At 49.0% G+C, this 26,830-nt stretch overlaps 5 protein-coding genes across 5 annotated transcripts; 3 read left to right on the top strand and 2 right to left on the bottom strand.

The window, feature by feature from the left end:
- Positions 1-1,678: 1,678 nt before the first annotated feature.
- LOC137358366 (tubulin alpha-1 chain-like) lies at positions 1,679-8,420 on the bottom strand. The gene is made up of 5 exons (XM_068024308.1): positions 8,307-8,420; positions 3,907-4,129; positions 3,645-3,793; positions 2,495-3,175; positions 1,679-1,975 (listed from the first exon to the last, which is right to left on the bottom strand). The coding sequence occupies exons 1-5, from the start codon at positions 8,418-8,420 to the stop codon at positions 1,679-1,681; spliced, it is 1,464 nt and encodes a 487-aa protein (XP_067880409.1).
- A 534-nt stretch (positions 8,421-8,954) lies between these two features.
- Positions 8,955-10,392, bottom strand: LOC137358247 (tubulin alpha-3 chain-like). Its single transcript, XM_068024143.1, has 2 exons — positions 9,781-10,392; positions 8,955-9,254 (listed from the first exon to the last, which is right to left on the bottom strand). The coding sequence occupies exons 1-2, from the start codon at positions 10,375-10,377 to the stop codon at positions 8,955-8,957; spliced, it is 897 nt and encodes a 298-aa protein (XP_067880244.1). The 5' UTR covers positions 10,378-10,392.
- Positions 10,393-12,275: 1,883 nt separating this feature from the next.
- On the top strand, positions 12,276-13,776 carry LOC137358432 (tubulin alpha-1 chain-like). Its single transcript, XM_068024393.1, has 2 exons — positions 12,276-12,950; positions 13,477-13,776. The coding sequence occupies exons 1-2, from the start codon at positions 12,354-12,356 to the stop codon at positions 13,774-13,776; spliced, it is 897 nt and encodes a 298-aa protein (XP_067880494.1). The 5' UTR covers positions 12,276-12,353.
- A 4,755-nt stretch (positions 13,777-18,531) lies between these two features.
- On the top strand, positions 18,532-20,981 carry LOC137358295 (tubulin alpha-1 chain-like). Its single transcript, XM_068024219.1, has 4 exons — positions 18,532-18,754; positions 18,868-19,016; positions 19,486-20,166; positions 20,685-20,981. The coding sequence occupies exons 1-4, from the start codon at positions 18,634-18,636 to the stop codon at positions 20,979-20,981; spliced, it is 1,248 nt and encodes a 415-aa protein (XP_067880320.1). The 5' UTR covers positions 18,532-18,633.
- A 2,738-nt stretch (positions 20,982-23,719) lies between these two features.
- LOC137358297 (tubulin alpha-3 chain-like) lies at positions 23,720-26,348 on the top strand. Its single transcript, XM_068024222.1, has 4 exons — positions 23,720-23,855; positions 23,969-24,117; positions 24,843-25,523; positions 26,049-26,348. Exons 1-4 carry the CDS (start codon positions 23,735-23,737, stop codon positions 26,346-26,348), a joined length of 1,251 nt encoding a protein of 416 aa, XP_067880323.1. The 5' UTR covers positions 23,720-23,734.
- Positions 26,349-26,830: the final 482 nt, after the last annotated feature.

The raw sequence follows: 26,830 nt of genomic DNA, 5'->3' as shown, positions 1-26,830 counted from the left end.
CGATTGAGAAATAAATGCTGGAAATTTGAAATTCGCACACAAAATGCTGGAATCTATCAACCCACATCTTTCTTGCAGAGCCACAACCATCAGAGCCTGGTCCAGTATACAACATCATTCACATCCCCATCAATGAGTCCTCCATCAATTAGAGTGCATCTATCAGATTTCCTTCACTCAGATTACCATCAAACAGACCGCAGCGATCAGACCCCCTTCCAACAGATACCCGCCAATCAACCATCTGCCAGATTACCATCAGTGAGGCGCCAACTATCAAACTCCTAGTAATCAGACCCGTACTATCACACACCCTGTCCAACAGACTGTCATCAGTCAAACCCTCATGTATCAGTCCTCCAACAATCAGAACCTGATCATCATACCCTCATCAATTAGACCCCATTTTAAAGACCATCATCAATCTTAACTCCATAAACCAGGCCCCATAAACACATTATCATCAACCAGACTCTCATTAATCAGGCCTTCTTTCATCTCCCCCAATCAGATTGAGATGAGTCAGAGGCCTGTCAATCCGATGCACATTCATGACCTCCCCATTAATCAGGCAACTGTCAAACAAACCCCCATCTATAACAGCCCTGGCAACTACACCCTATCAATCCAGCTGATAAACAGATCCCCATCATTCAATCATCCATCACCGAGTTCCCCATTAATCAGCCCCTTCTATCAGATTCCACTCAATCTCATTCCCGTCAATAAGACCACAATGATCAGAACCCCATCAATCACATTCCAATCCAGCAGGCCAGGATTTACATCTATCAGATCCACTGCCAGCAGATGGATGACCTCAGTTTATTACAGTCCCATGAGTCAAATCTATCAGAATCCCATTGATGTGGTCCCAACCTGTGACACCCAGCAAGGACCCGCATCAACCGGTCACCATCTATCAGATTCACAAAAATCTCTTCCCAATCAATCATATTCCCGATCAATTTTTCGCCATCGATTAGATCCACACTTATCAGGCCACCATCTCTCACATCGCAATCTGGGAGACATCAATAGTATGATCAATCAGATCAACGTGTTTTCTATCCCATCAGTCAAATTCCCACCGATCCCACCCCCATTGGACAGATTCCCCTCAATCTCATCCCCAATAATCAGATCCTCATCTCTCACATCCCCACCAATCTGCTCCCCATCGATTAGACTGTCAAGAATTCTCCCCGATCGATCAGCTTCCAATCTGTGAATTCTATCAATGACCAGTATCTATCAAACCCACATTTATCAGACCCTATTAATCACATTCCCCTCAACCCAATATCCGATATTCAGTTTTCAATCGATCTGAAACAGTCTATCAGATCCCTGCTTGTCAAACCCATCAATCAAACACAAATCAATTAGACCCATTATCACTAGGATCCACCTCTACTCTAGGACAGTGTTTTAATGATTGAAATGCTGTGTGACACTTGGCCTGCATCTCTGTGGAGTTTGATTAACCCACTTTCTGGGACCATTGATCATCTTCTGTCTTCTTTTACACCGTGTTTCTCAATCCCTTCTCGTGCATTTGTGCTTTAATGAGACACACTTCCAAAATCATTTACAATAAATTTATTTACTTCAATAAAAGTTATAAGATCAATATGAATAAACGTTAAAATCTTTGTACTTTCTAAACTAATAAAACTTATTCTTCCTCCTCTGCCCTTCTGTCCAGCGAGGAAGAATCGATGCCCACCTCTTCGTAATCCTTCTCGAGTGAGGCCATGTCCTCCCGTGCGTCCTGGAACTCCCCTTCCTCCAGCCCCTCCCCCACGTACCAGTGGACAAAGGCCCGCTTGGCGTACATCTTATCGAATTTGAGGTTGAGGCGGGTCCAAGCCAAGGAAATGGCGGTGGTGTTGCTCAGCATACAGAGGGCTCGCTGCACCTTTGCCAGATCGCCCCCTGGCACCACCGTCGGGGGCTGGTAGTTGATGCCAACCTGCGGGAGGAAGGAAAATTGTTCGGTTACAGTTGCTTAAAAAGTCGTTTCAAAATCAGATCTGTTGACCGCCGCTTACTTTTCAGAAAGTTACGTTTCTGAGCGAGTTTGTGTCTTTCTCTGTACACCCAGCTCTGGTTATTCACTGGGCACCTCTCCCAGGTTTAAACCTTCAGTTTCCAATGGAAATGAGGCTGCATTCAGGAGCGAATTCCTTCTTAATTACAGCTTCTCCAAAGAGGCCTTGAGTTGTCAGGAAGGCCTTTCCTGGTTTCAAGGCAGGACTTACCCTGGGACATTCAGGCTTCAGTCAAGGAGTGAATCTGAGAGCATTCCACCTCAACCCTCAGAGGGAGCTGGTCTTTGGGCCAGGAATGGGGAAGGTCTGTTCCATTACTCTTCCTGAATGGAGAAACAACTTTTGACTGGGACTGAAGAGTGTTGCTCATTATGAGATGCGATTCCCACAATCCATGTTTCCCCAGGGCCCCATGTATTGGACACAAAAGCCACACTTACCTTGAACCCAGTCGGGCACCAATCAACAAACTGGATCGAGCGCTTGCTCTTGATGGTGGCGATGGAGGCGTTGACATCCTTGGGCACCACGTCTCCTCGGTACAGCATGCAGCACGCCATGTACTTGCCCTGGCGGGGGTCGCACTTCACCATCTGGTTGGCTGGCTCAAAGCATGCGTTGGTGATCTGCGCCACCGACAGTTGCTCGTGGTAAGCCTTCTCGGCCGAAATAGTGGGCGCGAAGGTTACCAGTGGGAAGTGAATTCGGGGATAGGGGACCAGGTTGGTTTGGAACTCAGTCAGGTCCACGTTGAGGGCACCGTCGAACCGCAGCGACGCCGTGATGGATGACACTACCTGTCCAATGAGACGGTTGAGGTTGGTGTAGGTCGGTCGCTCAATGTCAAGGTTACGCCGACATATGTCGTAAATGGCCTCATTGTCCACCATGAAGGCGCAGTCAGAGTGCTCGAGGGTGCAGTGGGTGACGAGTACGGCGTTGTACGGCTCGACCACCGCGGTGGAAATCTGCGGCGCGGGGTAAACGGAAAACTCCAGTTTGGATTTCTTGCCGTAGTCGACGGAGAGTCTCTCCATCAGGAGGGAAGTAAAACCTGAGCCGGTCCCACCCCCGAAACTGTGGAAGATGAGGAAACCCTGCAGTCCTGTACACTGGTCAGCCTGTGGGTAAATAACACACGCACAACCCATTAAAATGGAGCAGGAGCCTCCTGCTGAGAGGGCGCAATGGGAGCTGGTGAGATGGAGCAGTGGGAGCCTGGGGGATGCAGTAATGGACCTTGTGGAGGAGGCAGTGGGGAACAAGGGGGAAGCAGCTCGGAGAGGATTTATGTTCGAGGCCTGGAGTTGGGAAGGGGGTGCAGGGCCTGCCAGGGACTGCGAATTGCTGGTTGCACAGGAAATCAAAATTGCTTGAGAAAGAATTCTAAAATACGCTAATTTGTTTCCAGATTGAGAATTAAGTCCTCCATTTATAACCACTCTATAATTCTTGTGAAATCGGTGTAATTTTTGTGATTCTGTGGGTACGATCATCCCCCGAAATGAAGTGATAACTGATTCATCCCGAATTATTATCGTTGGGAATGCGAGGCGGGAAATCTCGGCACACCAAACTAACAGAACCTACCAGCTTCCGTATGCGATCCAAGACCAGATCCACAATCTCTTTGCCGATGGAGCAGTGACCCCGTGCATAGTTATTAGCCGCATCCTCCTTGCCGGTGATGAGCTGCTCGGGGTGAAAGAGCTGTCGGTAGGTGCCGGTACGGACCTCATCTGGGGACAGGGAAGGAGAAGTTAAACTCATGAGCACACAACATTCAGGCCATGTTTCAATGAGTGTATTGAGAGCACTGACTGAGCAACCCATCAACAATCACTCCTCTTACCAACCACAGTGGGCTCCAGATCTATAAACACGGCTCGGGGAACGTGTTTACCCGCCCCCGTCTCACTGAAGAATGTGTTGAAGGAGTCATCGCCACCCCCGATGCTCTGGTCACTGGGCGTCTGTCCATCCGGCTGGATCCCATGCTCCAGGCAATACAGCTCCCAGCAAGCGTTACCGATCTGCACACCGGCCTGGCCAATATGGATTGAAATACACTCACGCTAAAGGGGGAAGAACAGGTGATTACTTACAGATGAAGAGGCAATGTTTTCGACAGTCGTTCTGGTCCTGGAAGAAGAAGGGTGTGTGGGCAGCAACACATCCCGCTGCAGTAACCCGTGGATCCCCTCCATTCCGCATTGATCCTCCCATCCATCGGACACTCTGTCCCTGGAGATTCCCCAGGTCTCGGAAATTCCCGATCTCTGTGCCCCCCCATCCCCCAGTCCATTCCTTGTGGATCACTGGAATCCTGAATCACCAGCTGCAGCTCCCTCTGTCGAACTACCGTGACTCCTGTAAACACCCTGCAGATCTCCCGTCCCTCTGTGGATCTCCAGTTCCTGGCAGATTCTTGCTATCTGTAGACATATCCTCCCTCTGTCCTCACCTCCGCCTGAACACTTCCCTCTCCGTGCTCATCCCCAATTCCTGTCCATCTACTGCTCAATATCTTGAAGGAACTCTCCGTATTTCTTCACCGTTGCACACTCCCTTTTCTCTTCCCCGCTCCCGGATAATCTTCTTGCTCCTTGTGAAAAACAATCATCTCTCCAACTCGATCACACTCTGTCCCTATGGATCCATCACTCTGTGTATGTCCCAATACGGAGTCCCTCCCTCTTTCTCTCTCCCCCTGTCCATGTGCATCAGCCTCTTGTGGATTCCGTCTGTCCCTGTGGAATTCCTCTCTTGCACTGTGGATCCCCCTCGCTCCCTGGGGATTGCGTCCCCCCCTGTGGATCTCCGACTCGCTCGAGCACCATGCTCTCTGCCTGTGGATTCCCTACTCTATCCATGCGGATCCTGCACTCTCCCTGCAGATCCCCCTCTACCTGTTGACCGCTCCGGTTCTGTGCTTCGCATCCCTTTCAGCATTCTTCCAGGCGCACTTACCATAATGTCTTTCTATTCTCGCAGCTCCTGTCAATGTGTTGCCTATGTTGCTGCTCGCCCTATTTATACCTCATTCTCCGAAGCCAACTCGACTTCTTATTGGTCTGTGAGAACAAAGGGCTCCGGTTGCTTGGAGAAACATCAACATAAATGGAACGTTGGTCCTCAGGGCTGATTGGCTGTTTTGTGTAAAAGGCGGGACCAAGTGTTGGCCACAATTGATGATGTGAGGAGCACTGGGCAACAAGGGAGACGAGCTTTGTTTATCAGACCCCCATCTCAAACCGTGATCAACCAGAACACTTCATTCACACCCGGTTAATCAGACCCCATCCATCCGGCCCCCGTCAATCAGACCCCAACAGACTCCACCCATTCCATATATCAGACCACTATCCATCAGATGACTGCTACCTGTCAGACCCTTTTCTATCTGACTCTCTTCTTTCAGATTCCCATCACTCAGACATACATCAATCAGTCCCCATCCATCAGACACAATCTGTGAAACTAACATCGATTAGAACCCTATCATTCTTCATTTCAGTGTCAACTATACCCCCTCTATCATACTCACATCTTTCAGACCGCTACCATCAGATCCCCGTTTAACATCATTCAGAACCCATATATCAGAAGATCATCCATTAGACCCTCAACTCTTTAAAACCAATTATCTGATACATTTCAGCCGCTCCCATGTATTAGCTCCCCATGTAGTTTAGTTTAGTTTAGAGATACAGCACTGAAACAGGCCCTTCGGCCCACCGAGTCTGTGCCGACCATCAACCACCCATGTACTGCACCTACATCTGTCAGAGCCCATCTCCACTCATCAGACCGTATCAGACTGTATCTATCAACGACATCCCATCAAGCCCGCGGTTATCAAGACCAACATTTTCAGAGCCCGTCTGTTTGATACCAATCCACCAGGACCCCAGCTGTCTGACTGTATCTATTAGACACCTCTGTTAGACCCACATCGATCAGATCCACATGTATCAGCTCCCATCTCTCAAAGTCTCATCAGCCAGACCCCAACTATCAGTCCACCATGTATCAGATCCCTATGCATCTGTCCCGCGTCTGTGTGGGCCCATCCTTAACACCCACATCCACCAGACCGGTGTCAATTAGACTCCATCGATCAGACTCAATCCATTAGATTCCATCCATATGTCATATCCTCATCATTCCATCTATCAGATTCTCTTCTATCAGACCCACATATGTCACACCACATCTATTAGATCACCATCCGCAGACCCACTTCTGTCTCACCCCCCAAAAACAGACTTACACCTGCCAGACAATATCTGTCATTCATCATCTATCAACTACACATCTGACAGATCCCAACTAAATAAAATCCACATCTATCAGACCCGCTTCATCTACTCCGAATCATTCAGAACACCGCTTATCAGAGCTCCATCTGTCAGACACGATCTAAATGTCCCCTAACTATCATTTCCCCACATATCAGATAGCCATCTATCAGACCACATGCTTCAGACGTCTTCTGAGAGATCCCACATCAACCGTGACAATATCTTTCAGGCCCCAACTCTGACATCTCCATCTATCAGACACCCTCCTGACCGGCTCCAGCTACCAGACCCACATCTATCCATCCCCATGTACCAGACCTCATCTATCAGGCACCAATCGATCAGAGCTGCATCAGTGACAGTTATCCATCAGATCGATACCTCATTCATCTACTGCTAACAAACCGACGACCAGCAAATCTCATCTATCAGACGCATATCGATCAGATCTCATCTATGAGACGCCCATCTATCAGCTCCCCATCTATCACTCTCTTATCGCCCAGATCCTCATCAGAAACACGTAGTCACACTCTATCAGACCCCATCTAAAAGACCCCATCTCTCAAAACCACATTCACCAGGCAACCACGCGTCACAGCCCTTCTATCAGCTCAAACCAATCAGAACACTCCCCTACCCCCCCGCTCACCCGCACACCCTCCCATCAGACCCCGGTCTGTCAGATCCCCATGTATCACACGCCAATCAATCAGACCCCGCCCCCATCTATCAGACCAACATCTCGCCTCCCCACGTCCATCATACTCCACCAATCAGAAACACATCTAACAGATCGACATCTTTCAGACGACCATCTGTCAGACAACCACCCATCCAAACATCATCCATCAGATCCCTATATATCAGACACAATCTGTCAGATTTCATCTCTCTGATTCAGTGAAGACACATGCAAAGCACTCATTAAGTACCCTGGTGATGTCCTTTGCCTTCACAGAGAGATTTCATTTCAGGTCCTCAATCTGCCCAAACCTTTCTTCGACTATCTTTTACTTTTTATCTGCTTAAAAAAGGCTTTGGTGATCCCTTTTATATTACCTATTGATCTATTCTTATGCATTCTCTTTGCCCATCCATTTTTTTTATCCAGTTCTCCTCTGCACTTTCAGTACACAGCTTGAATAACATATTATGAAACTGATATTAATTGTTAGCGACCTTTTCCTGTTTCTTTTTCATCTCAATTTCTTTAGTCATCCAGGTAGCTCCAGGTTTGCAAGCCCTTCCTGTCCCCCTGATAGGAATTAGGATCATGGATGTTCCCCCATTATTACTACTCTATTGTTTTACCATTTTTCAGAAATATTCCTTTAAATTTACTCCTCCACTGTTTTCCTTCGATTTGGTGCTTTCCGGTATAGACATGGAAAGGTAAAAGCTCCTCCTCACACTCATTAGCTCTAACCACATATATACAGTCCACAGTCAAACTCCGGCCTTGCTGGTAATTCCCAAACAGAAGAATGAAGTTACAGAACTAGACATTGACTCTACCTATATACACCATCCCCGTCGTTGCCCTCAATGTAGGCAACCCTGAGCTAGGGATGACAGACCAGCCATTGAAATGTTTTGTTCTCAGGATCTGAGTATCTCTGCCAAGGCTGGCATTCATTGCCCATTCGCAATTCTCCCAGAACATGGAGTTGACCTTCTCAATAGGAACTGTTCTTACAACGGAGCGGCTTGCAATATGGTTCAAGGGTCACGCACACATGATAGGACTGGGGTCACATGTGGGCTCAGCAGTGTCACGAGTGGCAGCTTCCCTTCCTCTGAATGGAGATATTGAGTCTGTTGGAATTTGATGATCGTTCGCCAAACCTTTATGGTCAGTGGGCATGGTGTAAACTCACCAATTTATTGGATTCAATGACACTACTTGACTGATGGTCTTTGAGGACAGAAGCCCTGGATCCAGTACCATAACCATGACACTATGGTGCCCCGATTGGGATGGACATGTCTGTGGGAGAGGGCGTGTGCGAGGATCAAGGATGGGATGGAGTGACAAGGCCCCGGTGCGAAGATTATCCATTGTGGCAAGGTGCTGGAAGGCCAGCAGGCCGCTGTGAAATGGAAGCAGGATGACTCAGCAGCAGGAGAGGGAGAGAGATAAAGCGGGAGGGAGACAGAGGAAGGGAGACTGATGCAGAGTGGAGAGAGAGAAAGGGGAAATGTGAACTGACAAAGGCAGTAACATGAAGGGAGAGGTGAACGAGAGAACAGGCTAGAGGCCCCTTTGCGTGGTCTAACACCCTCTCGGGTGCCCCCGAAAGTAAAATGTGTACTAATTCCAGGATCCTGCGGGTTCTATGAACTCCCGTTCTGGTTTCAATGATCCTCTTTGAACTTCAAGTATTATCACACCGTGTTTTCCAACCTCTTGTATATTCTTAGCATTCAAACGGACACAATTCAAAAATCATTTGCAAATACATTTATTTTCATAATTATGATTATTAACATCGATGTGAAATTAAGTTAAAGCTTTGGACTCTCTACATTAATAAGTCTGTTTGCGACTTGAGAAATTTAATTAAACTATTTTAACATTCTAAATGAATAAATCTTATTCTTCCTCCTCCTCTGCCCTTCTGTCCAGATAGGATGAATCGACGCCCACCTCTTCGTAATCCTTCTCGAGTGAGGCCAGGTCCTCCCGTGCGTCCTGGAACTCCCCTTCCTCCAGGCCCTCCCCGACGTACCAGTGCACAAAGGCCCGCTTGGCGTACATCTTGTCGAATTTGAGGTTGAGGCGGGTCCAAGCGAAAGCAATGGCGGTGGTGTTGCTCAGCATACAGAGGGCTCGCTGCACCTTTGCCAGGTCGCCCCCTGGCACCACCGTCGGCGGCTGGTAGTTGATGCCAACCTGTGGGGGGAAAGGACATTTGTCAGATTTCAGTGACTGAAGAAATCGCTTCAACATCAGACGGCCCATTAATTGTCAGACAGGTAAATCTATCAGCGAGTTTGGGTTTTTGTACGAAATCCCTGCTCTGGTTATTCACTCGACTCTTCCCCATGGTTTAAAGTTTCAGTTTCTGGTGGAAGGTCACTGTGTAATGAGGCTGCAATCAGGAGACAATTCAATTCCTCATTTCATTGTTTCCAACCAGGTCTTGACTGTCAGGAAGGTTTTTGTTGTATGGAGGCAGGAATTCCCCTGAGACATTCAGGGCTGCAAGTAAAAATTAATCTGAGAGATTTCCACCTCAACCCTCAGAGGGAGCTGGTCTTTGGGCCAGGAATGGGGAGGGTCTGTTCCATTTCACTTCCTGAATGGAGGAACAGCTTTTTACTCGGGGTGAACAGAGTGTTTTTCATATGTGAGATCAGATTCCCACAATCCATGTTTCCCCAGGGCCCCATGGATTGGACACAAAAGCCACTCTTACCTTGAACCCAGTCGGGCACCAATCAACAAACTGGATCGAGCGCTTGCTCTTGATGGTGGCGATGGAGGCGTTGACATCCTTGGGCACCACGTCTCCTCGGTACAGCATGCAGCACGCCATGTACTTGCCCTGGCGGGGGTCGCACTTCACCAGCTGGTTGGCTGGCTCAAAGCATGAGTTGGTGATCTGCGCCACCGACAGTTGCTCGTGGTAAGCCTTCTCGGCCGAAATAAGTGGCGCGAAGGTGGCCAGAGGGAAGTGAATTCCGGGATAGGGGACCAGGTTAGTTTGGAACTCAGTCAGGTCCACGTTGAGGGCACCGTCGAACCGCAGCGACGCCGTGATGGACGACACTACCTGTCCAATGAGACGGTTGAGGTTGGTGTAGGTCGGTCGCTCAATGTCAAGGTTACGCCGGCAAACGTCGTAAATGGCCTCATTGTCCACCATGAAGGCGCAGTCAGAGTGCTCGAGGGTGCAGTGGGTGACGAGTACGGAGTTGTACGGCTCGACCACCGCGGTGGAAATCTGCGGCGCGGGGTAAACGGAAAACTCCAGTTTGGATTTCTTGCCGTAGTCGACGGAGAGTCTCTCCATCAGGAGGGAAGTAAAACCTGAGCCGGTCCCACCCCCGAAACTGTGGAAGATGAGGAAACCCTGCAGTCCTGTACACAGATCCGCCTGTGGGTAAATAACACATGCACAACCCATTAAAATGGAGCAGGATATGGGCGTATCGTCAAAGCATTGGGAAAAACTGGACATGAGGGAAAATACTGACTATCCTTTTGGATGTGGCAGTGAGGACATGAGATGGAGCCAGTTGCAGCCCATGTGTGGGACAATGGGAATTGTTAAGGAGGCATTGGGAACATAGGGGTGGAAGGGACAGCGGAAGCTGAGAACACTGCGGAGGAAGCAGAACCTGTCCAGGACCAGAATTCCTGGATTCACAGAAAAGACTTGGAAGGCAGGCCGGAAGGTTGCTTAGCGATTCCCCTGATCGGTCGCCGAAACTTTGACGGAGGAGAGGGAAAGAATTGCATGTTCGATCTCGCTGGAAAATTGAAGCAGCGGACTTCCCGCCTGTTAGAGAACCCGTCCGATTTTATTAGGCGGGTATTCCGCACACAAAATTGCCGCACTCGCAGTGAACCCTAAGGGTTGTAGGGGCTAGAGGAGGTTACAGATATAGGGAGGGTTGTAGGGGCTGGAGGAGGTTACAGAGATAGGGAGGGTTGTAGGGGCTGGAGGAGGTTACTGAGATAGGGAGGGTTGTAGGGGCTGGAGGAGGTTACAGAGATAGGGAGGGTTGTAGGGGCTAGAGGAGGTTACAGATATAGGGAAGGTTGCAGGGGTTGCAGGAGGTTGCAGAGATAGGGAGGGTTGTAGGGGCTGGAGGAGGTTACAGAGATAGGGAGATAGAAATAGTACTTTCGTTCATTCTTTGAGCGGGAGGTCAGCGAGCACAGCAGGTGATGGGGGAATGAGAATTGGTGCGAGTGAAGACAGGTTTTCTAATTCCTCAAGTTTAGGGAGAGCAGAATGAGCGAACAAATGTGGATCTGAAGCACTTGATTCGGATAGAGGGGGGCCAGATGGATGGAAGGCTGAAAGATGGGGCCTAACTGACGAGCGCCTTAGAGAGAACTGTGATGCATGTGGGTTTGTCCTGGGATCTGATTGATCATCGCCATTACCTCCGGTGTGACCACCTCACTAAACGTGCAATCCACAATGTTCTCAGCATCGCGGATGCTCCACAGTGAATCCACCCGCAGCTCCAGCTCTGTAATGCAGGTAGTCAGTCGCTGCAGATGTATACACTTCCTGCATACATGGTCGACAGGGACACCGGCTCCGACTGTACTGTTTAACTTTCAGCCATTGCCCAGGCCTACTTATCTGATGAAAAACCATTTATCTGATTTGCATTAAGAGCAAATGGACAAATAATATCCTTGAAGACAATCACAGGGAATTTACTCTGGAGGGTTCCGCTCTGTTCGCGGTTGCTGGGTGCAAACTCAGTCAGGCGAGATTTTTCCTGTTCACTGCGAGTGCCCCAATTTTTGTGCGGAATTCCCGCCTGGTGAAAATCGACCGGGTTCTATAACAGGCGGGAAGTCCGCTGCCTCAATTTCACACTCAGATCGATCATGCAATTCGTTCCCTCTCTTGAGTCAAAGTTTGTGAATCCCGGAATTCTGGTCCTGGACAGGTTCTGCTTCCTCTTCCGCGTCCTTTGCCTGAACTCCACAGGGCTCCCAGCACCCGCTGTCCCTTCCACCCCTTTGTACCCAATGCCTCCTCTCCAGCTCCCATTGTCCCACACCTGGGCTGCAAGTGGCTCCATCTCATGTCCTCACTGTCACATCCAGCAGGGATAGTCAGTATTTTCCCTCATGTCCAGTTTTTCCCAATGCTTTGACGATACGCCCATATCCTGCTCCATTTTAATGGGTTGTGCATGTGTTATTTACCCACAGGCTGATCTGTGTACAGGACTGCAGGGTTTCCTCATCTTCCACAGTTTCGGGGGTGGGACCGGCTCAGGCTTTACTTCCCTCCTGATGGAGAGACTCTCCGTCGACTACGGCAAGAAATCCAAACTGGAGTTTTCCGTTTACCCCGCGCCGCAGATTTCCACCGCGGTGGTCGAGCCGTACAACTCCGTACTCGTCACCCACTGCACCCTCGAGCACTCTGACTGCGCCTTCATGGTGGACAATGAGGCCATTTACGACGTCTGCCGGCGTAACCTTGACATTGAGCGACCGACCTACACCAACCTCAACCGTCTCATTGCACAGGTAGTGTCGTCCATCACGGCGTCGCTGCGGTTCGACGGTGCCCTCAACGTGGACCTGACTGAGTTCCAAACCAACCTGGTCCCCTATCCCCGAATTCACTTCCCTCTGGCCACCTTTGCGCCCCTTATATCGGCCGAGAAGGCTTACCACGAGCAACTCACGGTGGCGGAGATCACCAACTCATGCTTTGAGCCAGCCAACCAGCTGGTGAAGTGCGACCCCCGCCAGGGCAAGTACATGGCGTGCTGCATGCTGTACCGAGGAGACGTGGTGCCCAAGGATGTCAACGCCTCCATCGCCACCATCAAGAGCAAGCGCTCGATCCAGTTTGTTGATTGGTGCCCGACTGGGTTCAAGGTAAGAGTGGCTTTTGTGTCCAATCCATGGGGCCCTGGGGAAACATGGATTGTGGGAATCTGATCTCACATATGAACAACACTCTGTTCACCCCGAGTAAAAAGCTGTTCCTCCATTCAGGAAGTGAAATGGAACAGACCCTCCCCATTCCTGGCCCAAAGACCAGCTCCCTCTGAGGGTTGAGGTGGAAATCTCTCAGATTAATGTTTACTTGCAGCCCTGAATGTCTCAGGGGAATTCCTGCCTCCATACAACAAAAACCTTCCTAACAGTCAAGACCTGGTTGGAGACAATGAAATGAGGAATTGAATTGTCTCTTGATTGCAGCCTCATTACACAGTGACCTTCCACCAGAAACTGAACCTTTAAACCATGGGGAAGAGTCGAGTGAATAACCAGAGCAGGGATTTCGTACAAACACCCAAACTCGCTGATAGATTTACCTGTCTGACAATTAATGGGCCGTCTGATGTTGAAGCGATTTCTTCTGTCACTGAAATCTGACAAATGTCCTTTCCCCCCACAGGTTGGCATCAACTACCAGCCGCCGACGGTGGTGCCAGGGGGCGACCTGGCAAAGGTGCAGCGAGCTCTCTGTATGCTGAGCAACACCACCGCCATTGCTTTCGCTTGGACCCGCCTCAACCTCAAATTCGACAAGATGTACGCCAAGCGGGCCTTTGTGCACTGGTACGTCGGGGAGGGCCTGGAGGAAGGGGAGTTCCAGGACGCACGGGAGGACCTGGCCTCACTCGAGAAGGATTACGAAGAGGTGGGCGTCGATTCATCCTATCTGGACAGAAGGGCAGAGGAGGAGGAAGAATAAGATTTATTCATTTAGAATGTTAAAATAGTTTAATTAAATTTCTCAAGTCGCAAAAAAACTTATTAATGTAGAGAGTCCAAAGCTTTAACTTAATTTCACATCGATGTTAATAATCATAATTATGAAAATAAATGTATTTGCAAATGATTTTTGAATTGTGTCCGTTTGAATGCTAAGAATATACAAGAGGTTGGAAAACACGGTGTGATAATACTTGAAGTTCAAAGAGGATCATTGAAGCCAGAACGGGAGTTCATAAAACCCGCAGGATCCTGCAATTAGAACACATTTTACTTTCGGGGGCACCCGAGAGGGTGTTAGACCTCGCAAAGGGGCCTCTAGCCTGTTCTCTCGTTCATCTCTACCTTCATGTTACTGCCTTTGTCAGTTCACATTTCCCCTTTCTCTCTCTTCCTTTCTCTCTCTCCACTCTGCATCAGTCTTCCTTCCTCTGTCTCCCTCCCACTTTATCTCCCTCCCTCTCCTGCTGCTGATTCATCCTGGTTCCATTTCACAGCGGCCTGCTGGCCTTCCAGCACCTTGCCACAATGGATAATCTTCGCACCGGGGCCTTGTCAGTCCATCCCATCCTTGATCCTCGCACACGCCCTCTCCCACAGACATGTCCATCCCAATCAGGGCACCATAGTGTCATAGTTATGGTACTGGATCCAGGGCTTCTGTCCTCAAAGACCATCAGTCAAGTAGTGTCATTGAATCCAATAAATTGGTGAGTTTACACCATGCCCACTGACCATAAAGGTTTAGCGGACGATCATCAAATTCCAACAGACTCAATAACTCCCTTCATGGGAAGTGAAGCTACCACTCGTGACACTGCTGAGCCCACATGTGACCCCAGTCCTATAATGTGCTTGACCCTTAAACCACATTGCAAGCCGCTCCGTTGTAAGAACGGTTCCTATTGAGAAAGTCAACTCCATGTTCTTGGGAGAATTGCGAATGGGCAATGAATGCCAGCCTTGGCAGAGATACTCAGATCCTGAGAACAAAACATTTCAATGGCTGGTCTGTCATCCCTAGCTCAGAGGTGCCGACATTGAGGGCAACGACGGGGATGGTGTATATAGGTAGCGTCAATGTCTAGTTCTGTAACTTCATGCTTCTGATTTAGGAATTACCAGCAAGGCCGGAGTTTGACTGTGGACTGTATCTATCTGGTTCGAGCTAATGAGTGCGAGGAGGAGCTTTTACCTTGCCATGTCTATACTGTAAAGCACCAAATAGAAGGAAGACAGTGGAGGAGTAAATTGGAAGGAACAGTTCCGATAAATGGTAAAACAATAGAGTAATAATAATGGGAGAACATCAATGATCCTAATTCCTATCAGGGGGACAGGAATGGCTTGCAATCCTGGAGCTACCTGGATGACTAAAGAAATGGAGATGAAAAAGAAAGAGGAAAAGGTCGCTAACAATTAATATCAGCTTCATAATATGTTATTCAAGCTGTGTACAGAAAGTGCAGAGGAGAACTGGATAAAAAAAATGGATGGGCAAAGAGAATGCATAAGAATAGATCAATAGGTAATATAAAAGGGATCACCAAAGCCTTTTTTAAGCAGATAAAGAGTAAAAGGGTAGTGGAAGACAAATTTGAGCTGATTGAGGACCTGAAATGAAATCTCTCTGTGAAGGCAAAGGTCATCACCAGGGTACTTAATGAGTGCTTTGCATGTGTCTTCACTGAATCAGAGAGATGAAATCTGACAGATTGTGTCTGATACATAGGGATCTGATGGATGATGTTTGGATGGGTGGATGTCTGACAGATGGTCGTCTGAAAGATGTCGATCTGTTAGATGTGTTTCTGATTGGTGGAGTCTGATGGACGTGCGGCGACCAGATGTTATTCTGATAGATGGGGGCGGGGTCTGATTGATTGGCGTGTGATACATGGGGATCAGACTGACCCGGGTCTGATGGGAGGGTGCGGGTGTGCGGCGGGTGGGGGCGGGGTTTTGATTGGTTGGATCTGATCGAAGAGGTATGAGGCGTGGATGTCTGATCGAGATGGTTTTGAGAGATGAGGTCTTGCATATGGGGTCTGATAGAGAGCAGTTCCGTGTCTCATTGATGAGGGACTGGTCGATAAGGAAGTGATAGATGGGGAGCTGATAGATGGGCGTCTCATAGATGAGATCTGATCGATATGCGTCTGATAGATGAGATTTGCTGGTCGTCGGTTTGTTAGCAGTAGATGAATGAGGTATCGATCTGATGGATAACTGTCACTGATGCAGCTCTGATCGGTTGGTGCCTGATAGATGAGGTCTGGTACATGGGCATGGATAGATGTGGGTCTGGTAGCTGGAGCCGGTCAGGAGGGTGTCTGATAGATGGAGATGTCAGAGTTGGGGCCTGAAAGATATTGTCACGGTTGATGTGGGATCTCTCAGAAGACCTCTGAAGCATGTGGTCTGATAGATGGCTATCTGATATGTGGGAAAATGATAGTTAGGGGACATTTAGATCGTGTCTGATAGATGGGGCTCTGATAAACGGAGTTCTGAATGATTTGGATTAGATGAAGCGGGTCTGATAGATGGGGAATTTATTTAGTTGGGATCTGTCAGATGTGTAGTTGATAGATGATGAATGACAGATATTGTCTGGCAGGTGTAAGTCTGTTTTTGGGGGGTGAGACAGAAGTGGGTCTGCGGATGGTGATCTAATAGATGTGATGTGACATATGTGGGTCTGATAGAAGAGAATTTGATAGATGGAATGATGAGGATATGACATATGGATGGAATCTAATGGATTGAGTCTGATCGATGGAGTATAATTGACACCGGTCTGGTGTCAATTAAGGCTGGGCTCATTCAGATGCGGGACAGATACACAGGGAGCTGATACATGGTGGACTGATAGGTGGGGTCTGGCTGATGAGACTTTGAGAGATGGGAGCTGATACATGTGGATCTGATCGATGTGGGTCTAACAGAGGTGTCTAATAGATACAGTCAGTCAGGTGGGGTCCTGGTGGATTGGTATCAAACAGACGGGCTCTGAAAATGTTGGTCCTGACAACCGCGGGCTTGATGGGATGTCGTTGATAGATACAGTCTGATACGGTCTGATGAATGGAGATCTGAAAGAAGGGCTCTGACTGATGTAGCTACAATACATGGGGAGATAATATATGGGAACGGCAGATATGAATGAGATAATTGGTTGTATATAGTTGTGGGTCTGATGGATGATCTTCTGATATATGGGTTCTGAATCATGTTAAACGGAGATCTGATGGATGCGGTCTGAAAGATGTGAGTATGATAGAGGGGGTATAGTTGACAAGGGAATGAATGAATGAAGGGGATCTGATCGATGTTGGTTCCATAGATTATGTGATGGATGGAATCTGATTGAAGTATGTCTGAGTGATGGGAATGTGACAGAAGAGAGTCAGATAGAAAAGGGTCTAACAGGTCGCAGTGATCTGATGGATGGTGGTCTGATACATCAAATGGGTGGAGTCTGTTGGGGTCTGATTGACGGGAGCCGGATGGATGGGGTTTGATTAACCGGGGTCTGAATGAAGTGTTCTGGTTGAGATAGGGGTCTGATAAACAATACTCGTCTCCCTTGTTGCCCAGTGCTCCTCACATCTTCAACACCTGGTCCCGCCTTTTACACAAAGCAAACAATCAACACTGAGCACCAACGTTCCATTTATGTTGATGTTTCTCCAAGCAACCGGAGCTCTTTGTTCTCACAGACCAATAAGAAGTCGAGTTGGCTTCGGAGAATGAGGTATAAATAGGGCGAGCAGCAACATAGGCAATACATTGACAGGAGCTGCGAGAATAGAAGGACATTATGGTAAGTGCGCCTGGAAGAATGCTGAAAGGGATGTGGAGCACAGAAACGGAGCGGTCAACAGGTAGATGGGGATCTACAGGGAGAGTGCAGGCTCCGCACGGATCGAGTGGGGAATCCACAGGGAGAGAGCATGGTGCTAGAGCGAGTCGGAGATCTGCAGGGGGAGACGCAATCCCCATGGAGCGAGGGAGGTCCACAGTGTAAGAGAGGAATTCCACAGGGACAGACGGAATCCACAAGAGGCTGATCCACATGGATAAAGCAGGAGATCTACAGGGATAGAAGGAAGGAGGGAGGGAATCCGGATTGGGAAATACACAGAGTGATGGATCCACAGGGACAGAGTGTGATCGAGATGGAGAGATGATTGTCTTTCTCAAGGAGCAAGAAGATTATCCGGGAGCGGGGAAGAGAAAAGGGAGTGTGCAACGGCGAAGAAATAGACAGCTCCTTGGAGATATTGAGCAGTAGATGTACAGGAATTGGGGATTAGCACGGAGAGGGAAGTGTTCCGGCGGAGGGGAGGACACCGGGACGATAATGTCTACAGGCAGTAAGAATCTGCCAGGAAATGGGGGTCAACAGGGGGAGGGGAGATCTGCAGGGTGTTTCCAGGAGTCACGGTAGTCGGGGGGAGGGGGCTGCAGCTGGTGATTAAGGAAGCCAGTGATCCACAAGGAATGGACTGGGGGGTGGGGGGGGCACAGAGATCGGGAATTTCCGAGACCTGGGGAATCTCCAGGGACAGAGTGTCCGATGGATGGGAGGATCAATGCGGAATGGATGGGATCCACAGGTTACTGCAGCGGGATGTGTTGCTACACACACCCTTCTTCTTCCAGGACCAGACCGACTGTCGAAAACATTGCCTCTTCATCTGTAAGTAATCACCTGTTCTTCCCCCTTTAGCGTGAGTGTATTTCAATCCATATTGGCCAGGCCGGTGTGCAGATCGGTAACGCTTGCTGGGAGCTGTATTGCCTGGAGCATGGGATCCAGCCGGATGGACAGATGCCCATTGACAAGACCATCGGGGGTGGCGATGACTCCTTCAACACATTCTTCAGTGAGACGGGGGCGGGCAAACACGTTCCCCGAGCCGTGTTTATAGATCTGGAGCCCACTGTGGTTGGTAAGAGGAGTGATTGTTGATGGATTGCGCAGTCAGTGCTCTCAATACACTCATTGAAACATGGCCTGAATGGTGTGTGCTCATGATTTTAACTTCTCCTTCCCTGTCCCCAGATGAGGTCCGTACCGGCACCTACCGACAGCTCTTTCACCCCGAGCAGCTCATCACCGGCAAGGAGGATGCGGCTAATAACTATGCACGGGGTCACTGTTCCATCGGCAAGGAGATTGTGGATCTGGTCTTGGATCGCATACGGAAGCTGGTAGGTTCTGTTAGTTTGGTGTGCCGAGATTTCCCGCCTCGCATTCCCAACGATAATAATTCGGGATGAATCAGTTATCACTTCATTTCGGGGGATGATCGTACCCACAGAATCACAAAAATTACACCGATTTCACAAGAATTATAGAGTGGTTATAAATGGAGGACTTAATTCTCAATCTGGAAACAAATTAGTGTATTTTAGAATTCTTTCTCAAGCAATTTTGATTTCCTGTGCAACCAGCAATTCGCAGTCCCTGGCAGGCCCTGCACCCCTTTCCCACCACCAGGCCTCGAACATAAATCCTCTCCGAGCTGCTTCCCCCTTGTTCCCCACTGCCTCCTCCACAAGGTCCATTACTGCATCCCCCAGGCTCCCACTGCTCCATCTCACCAGCTCCCATTGCGCCCTCTCAGCAGGAGGCTCCTGCTCCATTTTAATGGGTTGTGCGTGTGTTATTTACCCACAGGCTGACCAGTGTACAGGACTGCAGGGTTTCCTCATCTTCCACAGTTTCGGGGGTGGGACCGGCTCAGGTTTTACTTCCCTCCTGATGGAGAGACTCTCCGTCGACTACGGCAAGAAATCCAAACTGGAGTTTTCCGTTTACCCCGCGCCGCAGATTTCCACCGCGGTGGTCGAGCCGTACAACGCCGTACTCGTCACCCACTGCACCCTCGAGCACTCTGACTGCGCCTTCATGGTGGACAATGAGGCCATTTACGACATATGTCGGCGTAACCTTGACATTGAGCGACCGACCTACACCAACCTCAACCGTCTCATTGGACAGGTAGTGTCATCCATCACGGCGTCGCTGCGGTTCGACGGTGCCCTCAACGTGGACCTGACTGAGTTCCAAACCAACCTGGTCCCCTATCCCCGAATTCACTTCCCACTGGTAACCTTCGCGCCCACTATTTCGGCCGAGAAGGCTTACCACGAGCAACTGTCGGTGGCGCAGATCACCAACGCATGCTTTGAGCCAGCCAACCAGATGGTGAAGTGCGACCCCCGCCAGGGCAAGTACATGGCGTGCTGCATGCTGTACCGAGGAGACGTGGTGCCCAAGGATGTCAACGCCTCCATCGCCACCATCAAGAGCAAGCGCTCGATCCAGTTTGTTGATTGGTGCCCGACTGGGTTCAAGGTAAGTGTGGCTTTTGTGTCCAATACATGGGGCCCTGGGGAAACATGGATTGTGGGAATCGCATCTCATAATGAGCAACACTCTTCAGTCCCAGTCAAAAGTTGTTTCTCCATTCAGGAAGAGTAATGGAACATACCTTCCCCATTCCTGTCCCAAAGACCAGATCCCTCTGAGGGTTGAGGTGGAATGCTCTCAGATTCACTCCTTGACTGAAGCCTGAATGTCCCAGGGTAAGTCGTGCCTTGAAACCAGGAAAGGCCTTCCTGACAACTCAAGGCCTCTTTGGAGAAGCTGTAATTAAGAAGGAATTCGCTCCTGAAGCATCCTCATTTCCATTGGAAACTGAAGGTTTAAACCTGGGAGAGGTGCCCAGTGAATAACCAGAGCTGGGTGTACAGAGAAAGACACAAACTCGCTCAGAAACGTAACTTTCTGAAAAGTAAGCGGCGGTCAACAGATCTGATTTTGAAACGACTTTTTAAGCAACTGTAACCGAACAATTTTCCTTCCTCCCGCAGGTTGGCATCAACTACCAGCCCCCGACGGTGGTACCAGGGGGCGATCTGGCAAAGGTGCAGCGAGCCCTCTGTATGCTGAGCAACACCACCGCCATTTCCTTGGCTTGGACCCGCCTCAACCTCAAATTCGATAAGATGTACGCCAAGCGGGCCTTTGTCCACTGGTACGTGGGGGAGGGGTTGGAGGAAGGGGAGTTCCAGGACGCACGGGAGGACATGGCCTCACTCGAGAAGGATTACGAAGAGGTGGGCATCGATTCTTCCTCGCTGGACAGAAGGGCAGAGGAGGAAGAATAAGTTTTATTAGTTTAGAAAGTACAAAGATTTTAACGTTTATTCATATTGATCTTATAACTATTATTGAAGTAAATAAATTTATTGTAAATGATTTTGGAAGTGTGTCTCATTAAAACACAAATGCACGAGAAGAGATTGAGAAACACGGTGTAAAAGAAGATAGAAGATGATCAATGGTCCCAGAAAGTGGGTTAATCAAACTCCACAGAGCTGCAGGCCAAGTGTCACACAGCACTTCAATCATTAAAACACTGTCCTAGAGTAGAGGTGGATCCTAGTGATAATGGGTCTAATTGATTTGTGTTTGATTGATGGGTTTTACAAGCAGGGATCTGATAGACTGTTTCAGATCGATTGGAAACTGAATATCGGATATTGGGTTGAGGGGAATCTGATTAATAGGGTCTGATAAATGTGGGTTTGATAGATACTGGTCATTGATAGAATTCACAGATTGGAAGCTGATAGATCGGGGAGAATTCTTGACAGTCTAATCGATGGGGAGCAGATTGGTGGGGATGTGAGAGATGAGGATCTGATTATTGGGGATTAGATTGAGGGGAATCTGTCCAATGGGGGTGGGATCGGTGGGAATTTGACTGATGGGATAGAATACACGTTGATCTGATTGGTCATACTATTGATGTCTCCCAGATTGCGATGTGAGAGATGGTGGCCTAATAAGTGTGGATCTAATCGATGGCGAAAAATTGATCGGGAATATGATTGATTGGGAAGAGATTTTTGTGAATCTGATAGATGGTGACCGGTTGATGCGGGTCCTTGCTGGGTGTCACAGGTTGGGACCACATCAATGGGATTCTGATAGATTTGACTCATGGGACTGTAATAAACTGAGGTCATCCATCTGCTGGCAGTGGATCTGATAGATGTAAGTCCTGGCCTGCTGGATTGGAATGTGATTGATGGGGTTCTGATCATTGTGGTCTTATTGACGGGAATGAGATTGAGTGGAATCTGTTAGAAGGAGCTGATTAATGGGGAACTCGATGATGGATGATTGAATGATGGGGATCTGTTTATCAGCTGGATTGATAGGGTGTAGTTGCCAGGGCTGTTATAGATGGGGGTTTGTTTCACAGTTGCCTGATTAATGGGGAGGTCATGAATGTGCATCGGATTGACAGGCCTCTGACTTATCTCAATCTGATTGGGGGAGATGAAAGAAGGCCTGATTAATGAGAGTCTGGTTGATGATAATGTGTTTATGGGGCCTGGTTTATGGAGTTAGGTTTCATGATGGTCTTTAAAATGGGGTCTAATTGATGAGGGTATGATGATCAGGTTCTGATTGTTGGAGGTCTGATACATGAGGGTTTGACTGATGACAGTCTGTTGGACAGGGTGTGTGATAGTACGGGTCTGATTACTAGCAGTTTGATAGTTGGCGCCTCACTGATGGTAATCTGGTAGATGGTTGATTGGCGGATATCTGTTGGAAGGGGGTCTGATCGCTGCGGTCTGTTTGATGGTAATCTGAGTGAAGGAAATCTGATAGATGCACTCTAATTGATGGAGGACTCATTGATGGGGATGTGAATGATGTTGTATACTGGGCCAGGCTCTGATGGTTGTGGTTCTGCAAGAAAGATGTGGGTTGATAGATTCCAGCATTTTGTGTGCGAATTTCAAATTTCCAGCATTTATTTCTCAATAGACTCCAATTGTTGCATTGTCAAAGACAACCACATATTGGTAATTGAATCAGTAAAGCAATCAGTAGTTAAATAACACAAGATGCTCTTATAGTTCTCAAAGACCAATGGATTTGTCAACATGCACAACATATTGACAGGAGCTTCGAGAATAGAAGGACATAATGGTAAGAACACGTGTTACAATGCGGAGAGTGAGGGTGTTCCACACAGATAGAACGGTCCACAGGGCTCTGATTGATGGGGGCTGATTAACGGGGGCTTGAGATGGGATCTGATTGATCATCGCTTGAAATGGGGGACTGAGAGACAAAGCTCATCTCCCTGGTTACCTGGTGCTCCTCCCATAATCAATTGTGGCGAGCACTCGGCCCCGCCCTTTGCACAAAGCAGCCAATCAGCGCTGTGCCCAGTCATGCCTTCTTTGCTGGGGTTTCTCCAAGCAACAAGAGCCTTTTGTTCCCACAGACCAATCAGACCTCGACTTGGCAAAATATGCTGCGGTATAAATAGCGCGAACGGCAACATCCGCAACACATTGAGAGGAGCTGCGAGAATAGAAGGACATTATGGTAAGAGCACGTGGTAGAATGCGGAGAGTGAGGCTGTTCCACACAGATAGAGCGGTCAACTGGGCTTTGATTGATGGCGGCTTGAGCTGGGGCAGGTGCCATTCACAGCGAGGAATCACAGAAGAGGGGAACGCGCTGCCTCCAGGCTCCATTGGTCCACTGGGAATGGCGAGATCCACACAGCACTGGGGATCAGAGAGATGGGGAATTTCAGAGAGCTGGGGGTATCTCCAGGGACAGACGATCCAGATGGAATGGGGATCAATAGGGAATGGGTGCGATCCACAGTTTACTGTAATGCAATATTTCTCTGCGCACACACGCTCTGTCTCCAGCACCACACTGACTGAAAAAGCTTTGCCCTCCATCCTGTGTCAATCATCACCTGTTCTTCCCTATTTAGCGTGAGTGTATTTCAGTCCACGTTGGCCAGGCCGGTGTGCAGATCGGTAACGCTTGCTGGGAGCTGTATTGCCTGGAGCATGGGATCCAGCCGGATGGACAGATGCCCAGTGACAAGAGCATCGGAGGTGGCGATGATTCCTTCAACACTTTCTTCAGTGAGACGGGGGCGGGCAAACACGTTCCCCGAGCCGTGTTTATAGATCTGGAGCCCACTGTGGTTGGTAAGAGGAGTGATTGTTGATGGGTTGCTCAGTCAGTGCTCTCAATACACTCATTGAAAGATGTCCTGAATATTGTGTGCTCATGATTTTAACGTCTCCTTCCCTGTCCCCAGATGAGGTCCGTACCGGCACCTACCGACAACTCTTTCACCCCGAGCAGCTCATCACCGGCAAGGAGGATGCGGCTAATAACTATGCACGGGGCCATTGTTCCGTCGGCAAGGAGATTGTGGATCTGGTCCTGGACCGTGTACGGAAGGTGGTAAGTTCTGTGAGTTTAGTGTGTCGCAAATTCCCGCCTCCCATTCCCTGATAAAGGCATTGGGGGTGAATCCATTATTCTGTATTTCAGGGGAAGGAGCCACATCAGCAAGGAGGACAGATCGGAGAATGGGTGATATATCTCCCAGGGGCTCGCAATGCCTCGTCCCACCGGCTCCTGCTGTACTGTTTAACTTTCAGCCATTGCCCAGGCCTACTTATCTGATGAAAAACCATTTATCTGATTTGCATTAAGAGCAAATGGACAAATAATATCCTTGAAAACAATCACAGGGAATTTACTCTGGAGGGTTCCGCTCTTTTCGTGTGAAAATCGGAGGGGTTCTATAACAGGCGGGAAGTCCGCTGCCTCAATTTCACACTCAGATCGATCATGCAATTCGTTCCCTCTCTTCAGTCAAAGTTTGTGAATCCCGGAATTCTGGTCCTGGACTGGTTCTGCTTCCTCTTCCGTATCCTTTGCCTGAACTCCACAGTGCTCCCAGCACCCGCTGTCCCTTCCACACACCTATGTTCCCAATGCCTCCTCTACAGCTCCCATTGTCCCACACCTGGGCTGCAAGTGGCTCCATCTCATGTCCTCACTGTCACATCCAGCAGGGATAGTCAGTATTTTCCCTCATGTCCAGTTTTTCCCAATGCTTTGACCATACGCCCATATCCTGCTCCATTTTAATGGGTTGTGCATGTGTTATTTACCCACAGGCTGATCTGTGTACAGGACTGCAGGGTTTCCTCATCTTCCACAGTTTCGGGGGTGGGACCGGCTCAGGCTTTACTTCCCTCCTGATGGAGAGACTCTCCGTCGACTACGGCAAGAAATCCAAACTGGAGTTTTCCGTTTACCCCGCGCCGCAGATTTCCACCGCGGTGGTCGAGCCGTACAACTCCGTACTCGTCACCCACTGCACCCTCGAGCACTCTGACTGCGCCTTCATGGTGGACAATGAGGCCATTTACGACGTCTGCCGGCGTAACCTTGACATTGAGCGACCGACCTACACCAACCTCAACCGTCTCATTGCACAGGTAGTGTCGTCCATCACGGCGTCGCTGCGGTTCGACGGTGCCCTCAACGTGGACCTGACTGAGTTCCAAACCAACCTGGTCCCCTATCCCCGAATTCACTTCCCTCTGGCCACCTTTGCGCCCCTTATATCGGCCGAGAAGGCTTACCACGAGCAACTGACGGTGGCGGAGATCACCAACTCATGCTTTGAGCCAGCCAACCAGCTGGTGAAGTGCGACCCCCGCCAGGGCAAGTACATGGCGTGCTGCATGCTGTACCGAGGAGACGTGGTGCCCAAGGATGTCAACGCCTCCATCGCCACCATCAAGAGCAAGCGCTCGATCCAGTTTGTTGATTGGTGCCCGACTGGGTTCAAGGTAAGTGTGGCTTTTGTGTCCAATCCATGGAGCCCTGGGGAAACATGGATTGTGGGAATCTGATCTCACATATGAACAACACTCTGTTCACCCCGAGTAAAAAGCTGTTCCTCCATTCAGGAAGTGAAATGGAACAGACCCTCCCCATTCCTGGCCCAAAGACCAGCTCCCTCTGAGGGTTGAGGTGGAAATCTCTCAGATTAATTTTTACTTGCAGCCCTGAGTGTCTCAGGGGAATTCCTGCCTCCATACAACAAAATCCTTCCTGACAGTCAAGACCTGGTTGGAGACAATGAAATGAGGAATTGAATTGTCTCCTGAATGCAGCCTCATTACACAGTGACCTTCCACCAGAAACTGAACCTTTAAACCATGGGGAAGAGTCGAGTGAATAACCAGAGCAGGGATTTCGTACAAACACCCAAACTCGCTGATAAATTTACCTATCTGACAATTAATGGGCCGTCTGATGTTGACGCGATTTCTTCAGTCACTGAAATCTGACAAATGTCCTTTCCCCCACAGGTTGGCATCAACTACCAGCCGCCGACGGTGGTGCCAGGGGGCGACCTGGCAAAGGTGCAGCGAGCCCTCTGTATGCTGAGCAACACCACCGCCATTGCTTTCGCTTGGACCCGCCTCAACCTCAAATTCGACAAGATGTACGCCAAGCGGGCCTTTGTGCACTGGTACGTCGGGGAGGGCCTGGAGGAAGGCGAGTTCCAGGACGCACGGGAGGACCTGGCCTCACTCGAGAAGGATTACGAAGAGGTGGGCGTCGATTCATCCTATCTGGACAGAAGGGCAGAGGAGGAGGAAGAATAAGATTTATTCATTTAGAATGTTAAAATAGTTTAATTAAATTTCTCAAGTCGCAAACAGACTTATTAATGTAGAGAGTCCAAAGCTTTAACTTAATTTCACATCGATGTTAATAATCATAATTATGAAAATAAATGTATTTGCAAATGATTTTTGAATTGTGTCCGTTTGAATGCTAAGAATATACGAGAGGTAGGAAAACACGGTGTGATAATACTTGAAGTTCAAAGAAGATCATTGAAACCAGAACGGGAGTTCATAAAACCCGCAGGATCCTGGAATTAGAACACATTTTACTTTCGGGGGCACCCGAGAGGGTGTTAGACCTCGCAAAGGGGCCTCTAGCCTGTTCTCTCGTTCACCTCTCCCTTCATGTTACTGCCTGAGTCAGTTCACTTTTCCCCTTTCTCTCTCTTCCTTTCTCTCTCTCCCGCCCTGCATCAGTCGCCCTTCCTCTGTCTCCCTCCCACTTTATCTCCCTCCCT

This window comes from Heterodontus francisci, chromosome 49 (genome assembly GCF_036365525.1).
Source record: "Heterodontus francisci isolate sHetFra1 chromosome 49, sHetFra1.hap1, whole genome shotgun sequence".
NCBI classification, from domain to species: Eukaryota; Metazoa; Chordata; class Chondrichthyes; order Heterodontiformes; family Heterodontidae; genus Heterodontus; species Heterodontus francisci.
This window is presented reverse-complemented; position numbering and strand designations above follow the sequence as displayed.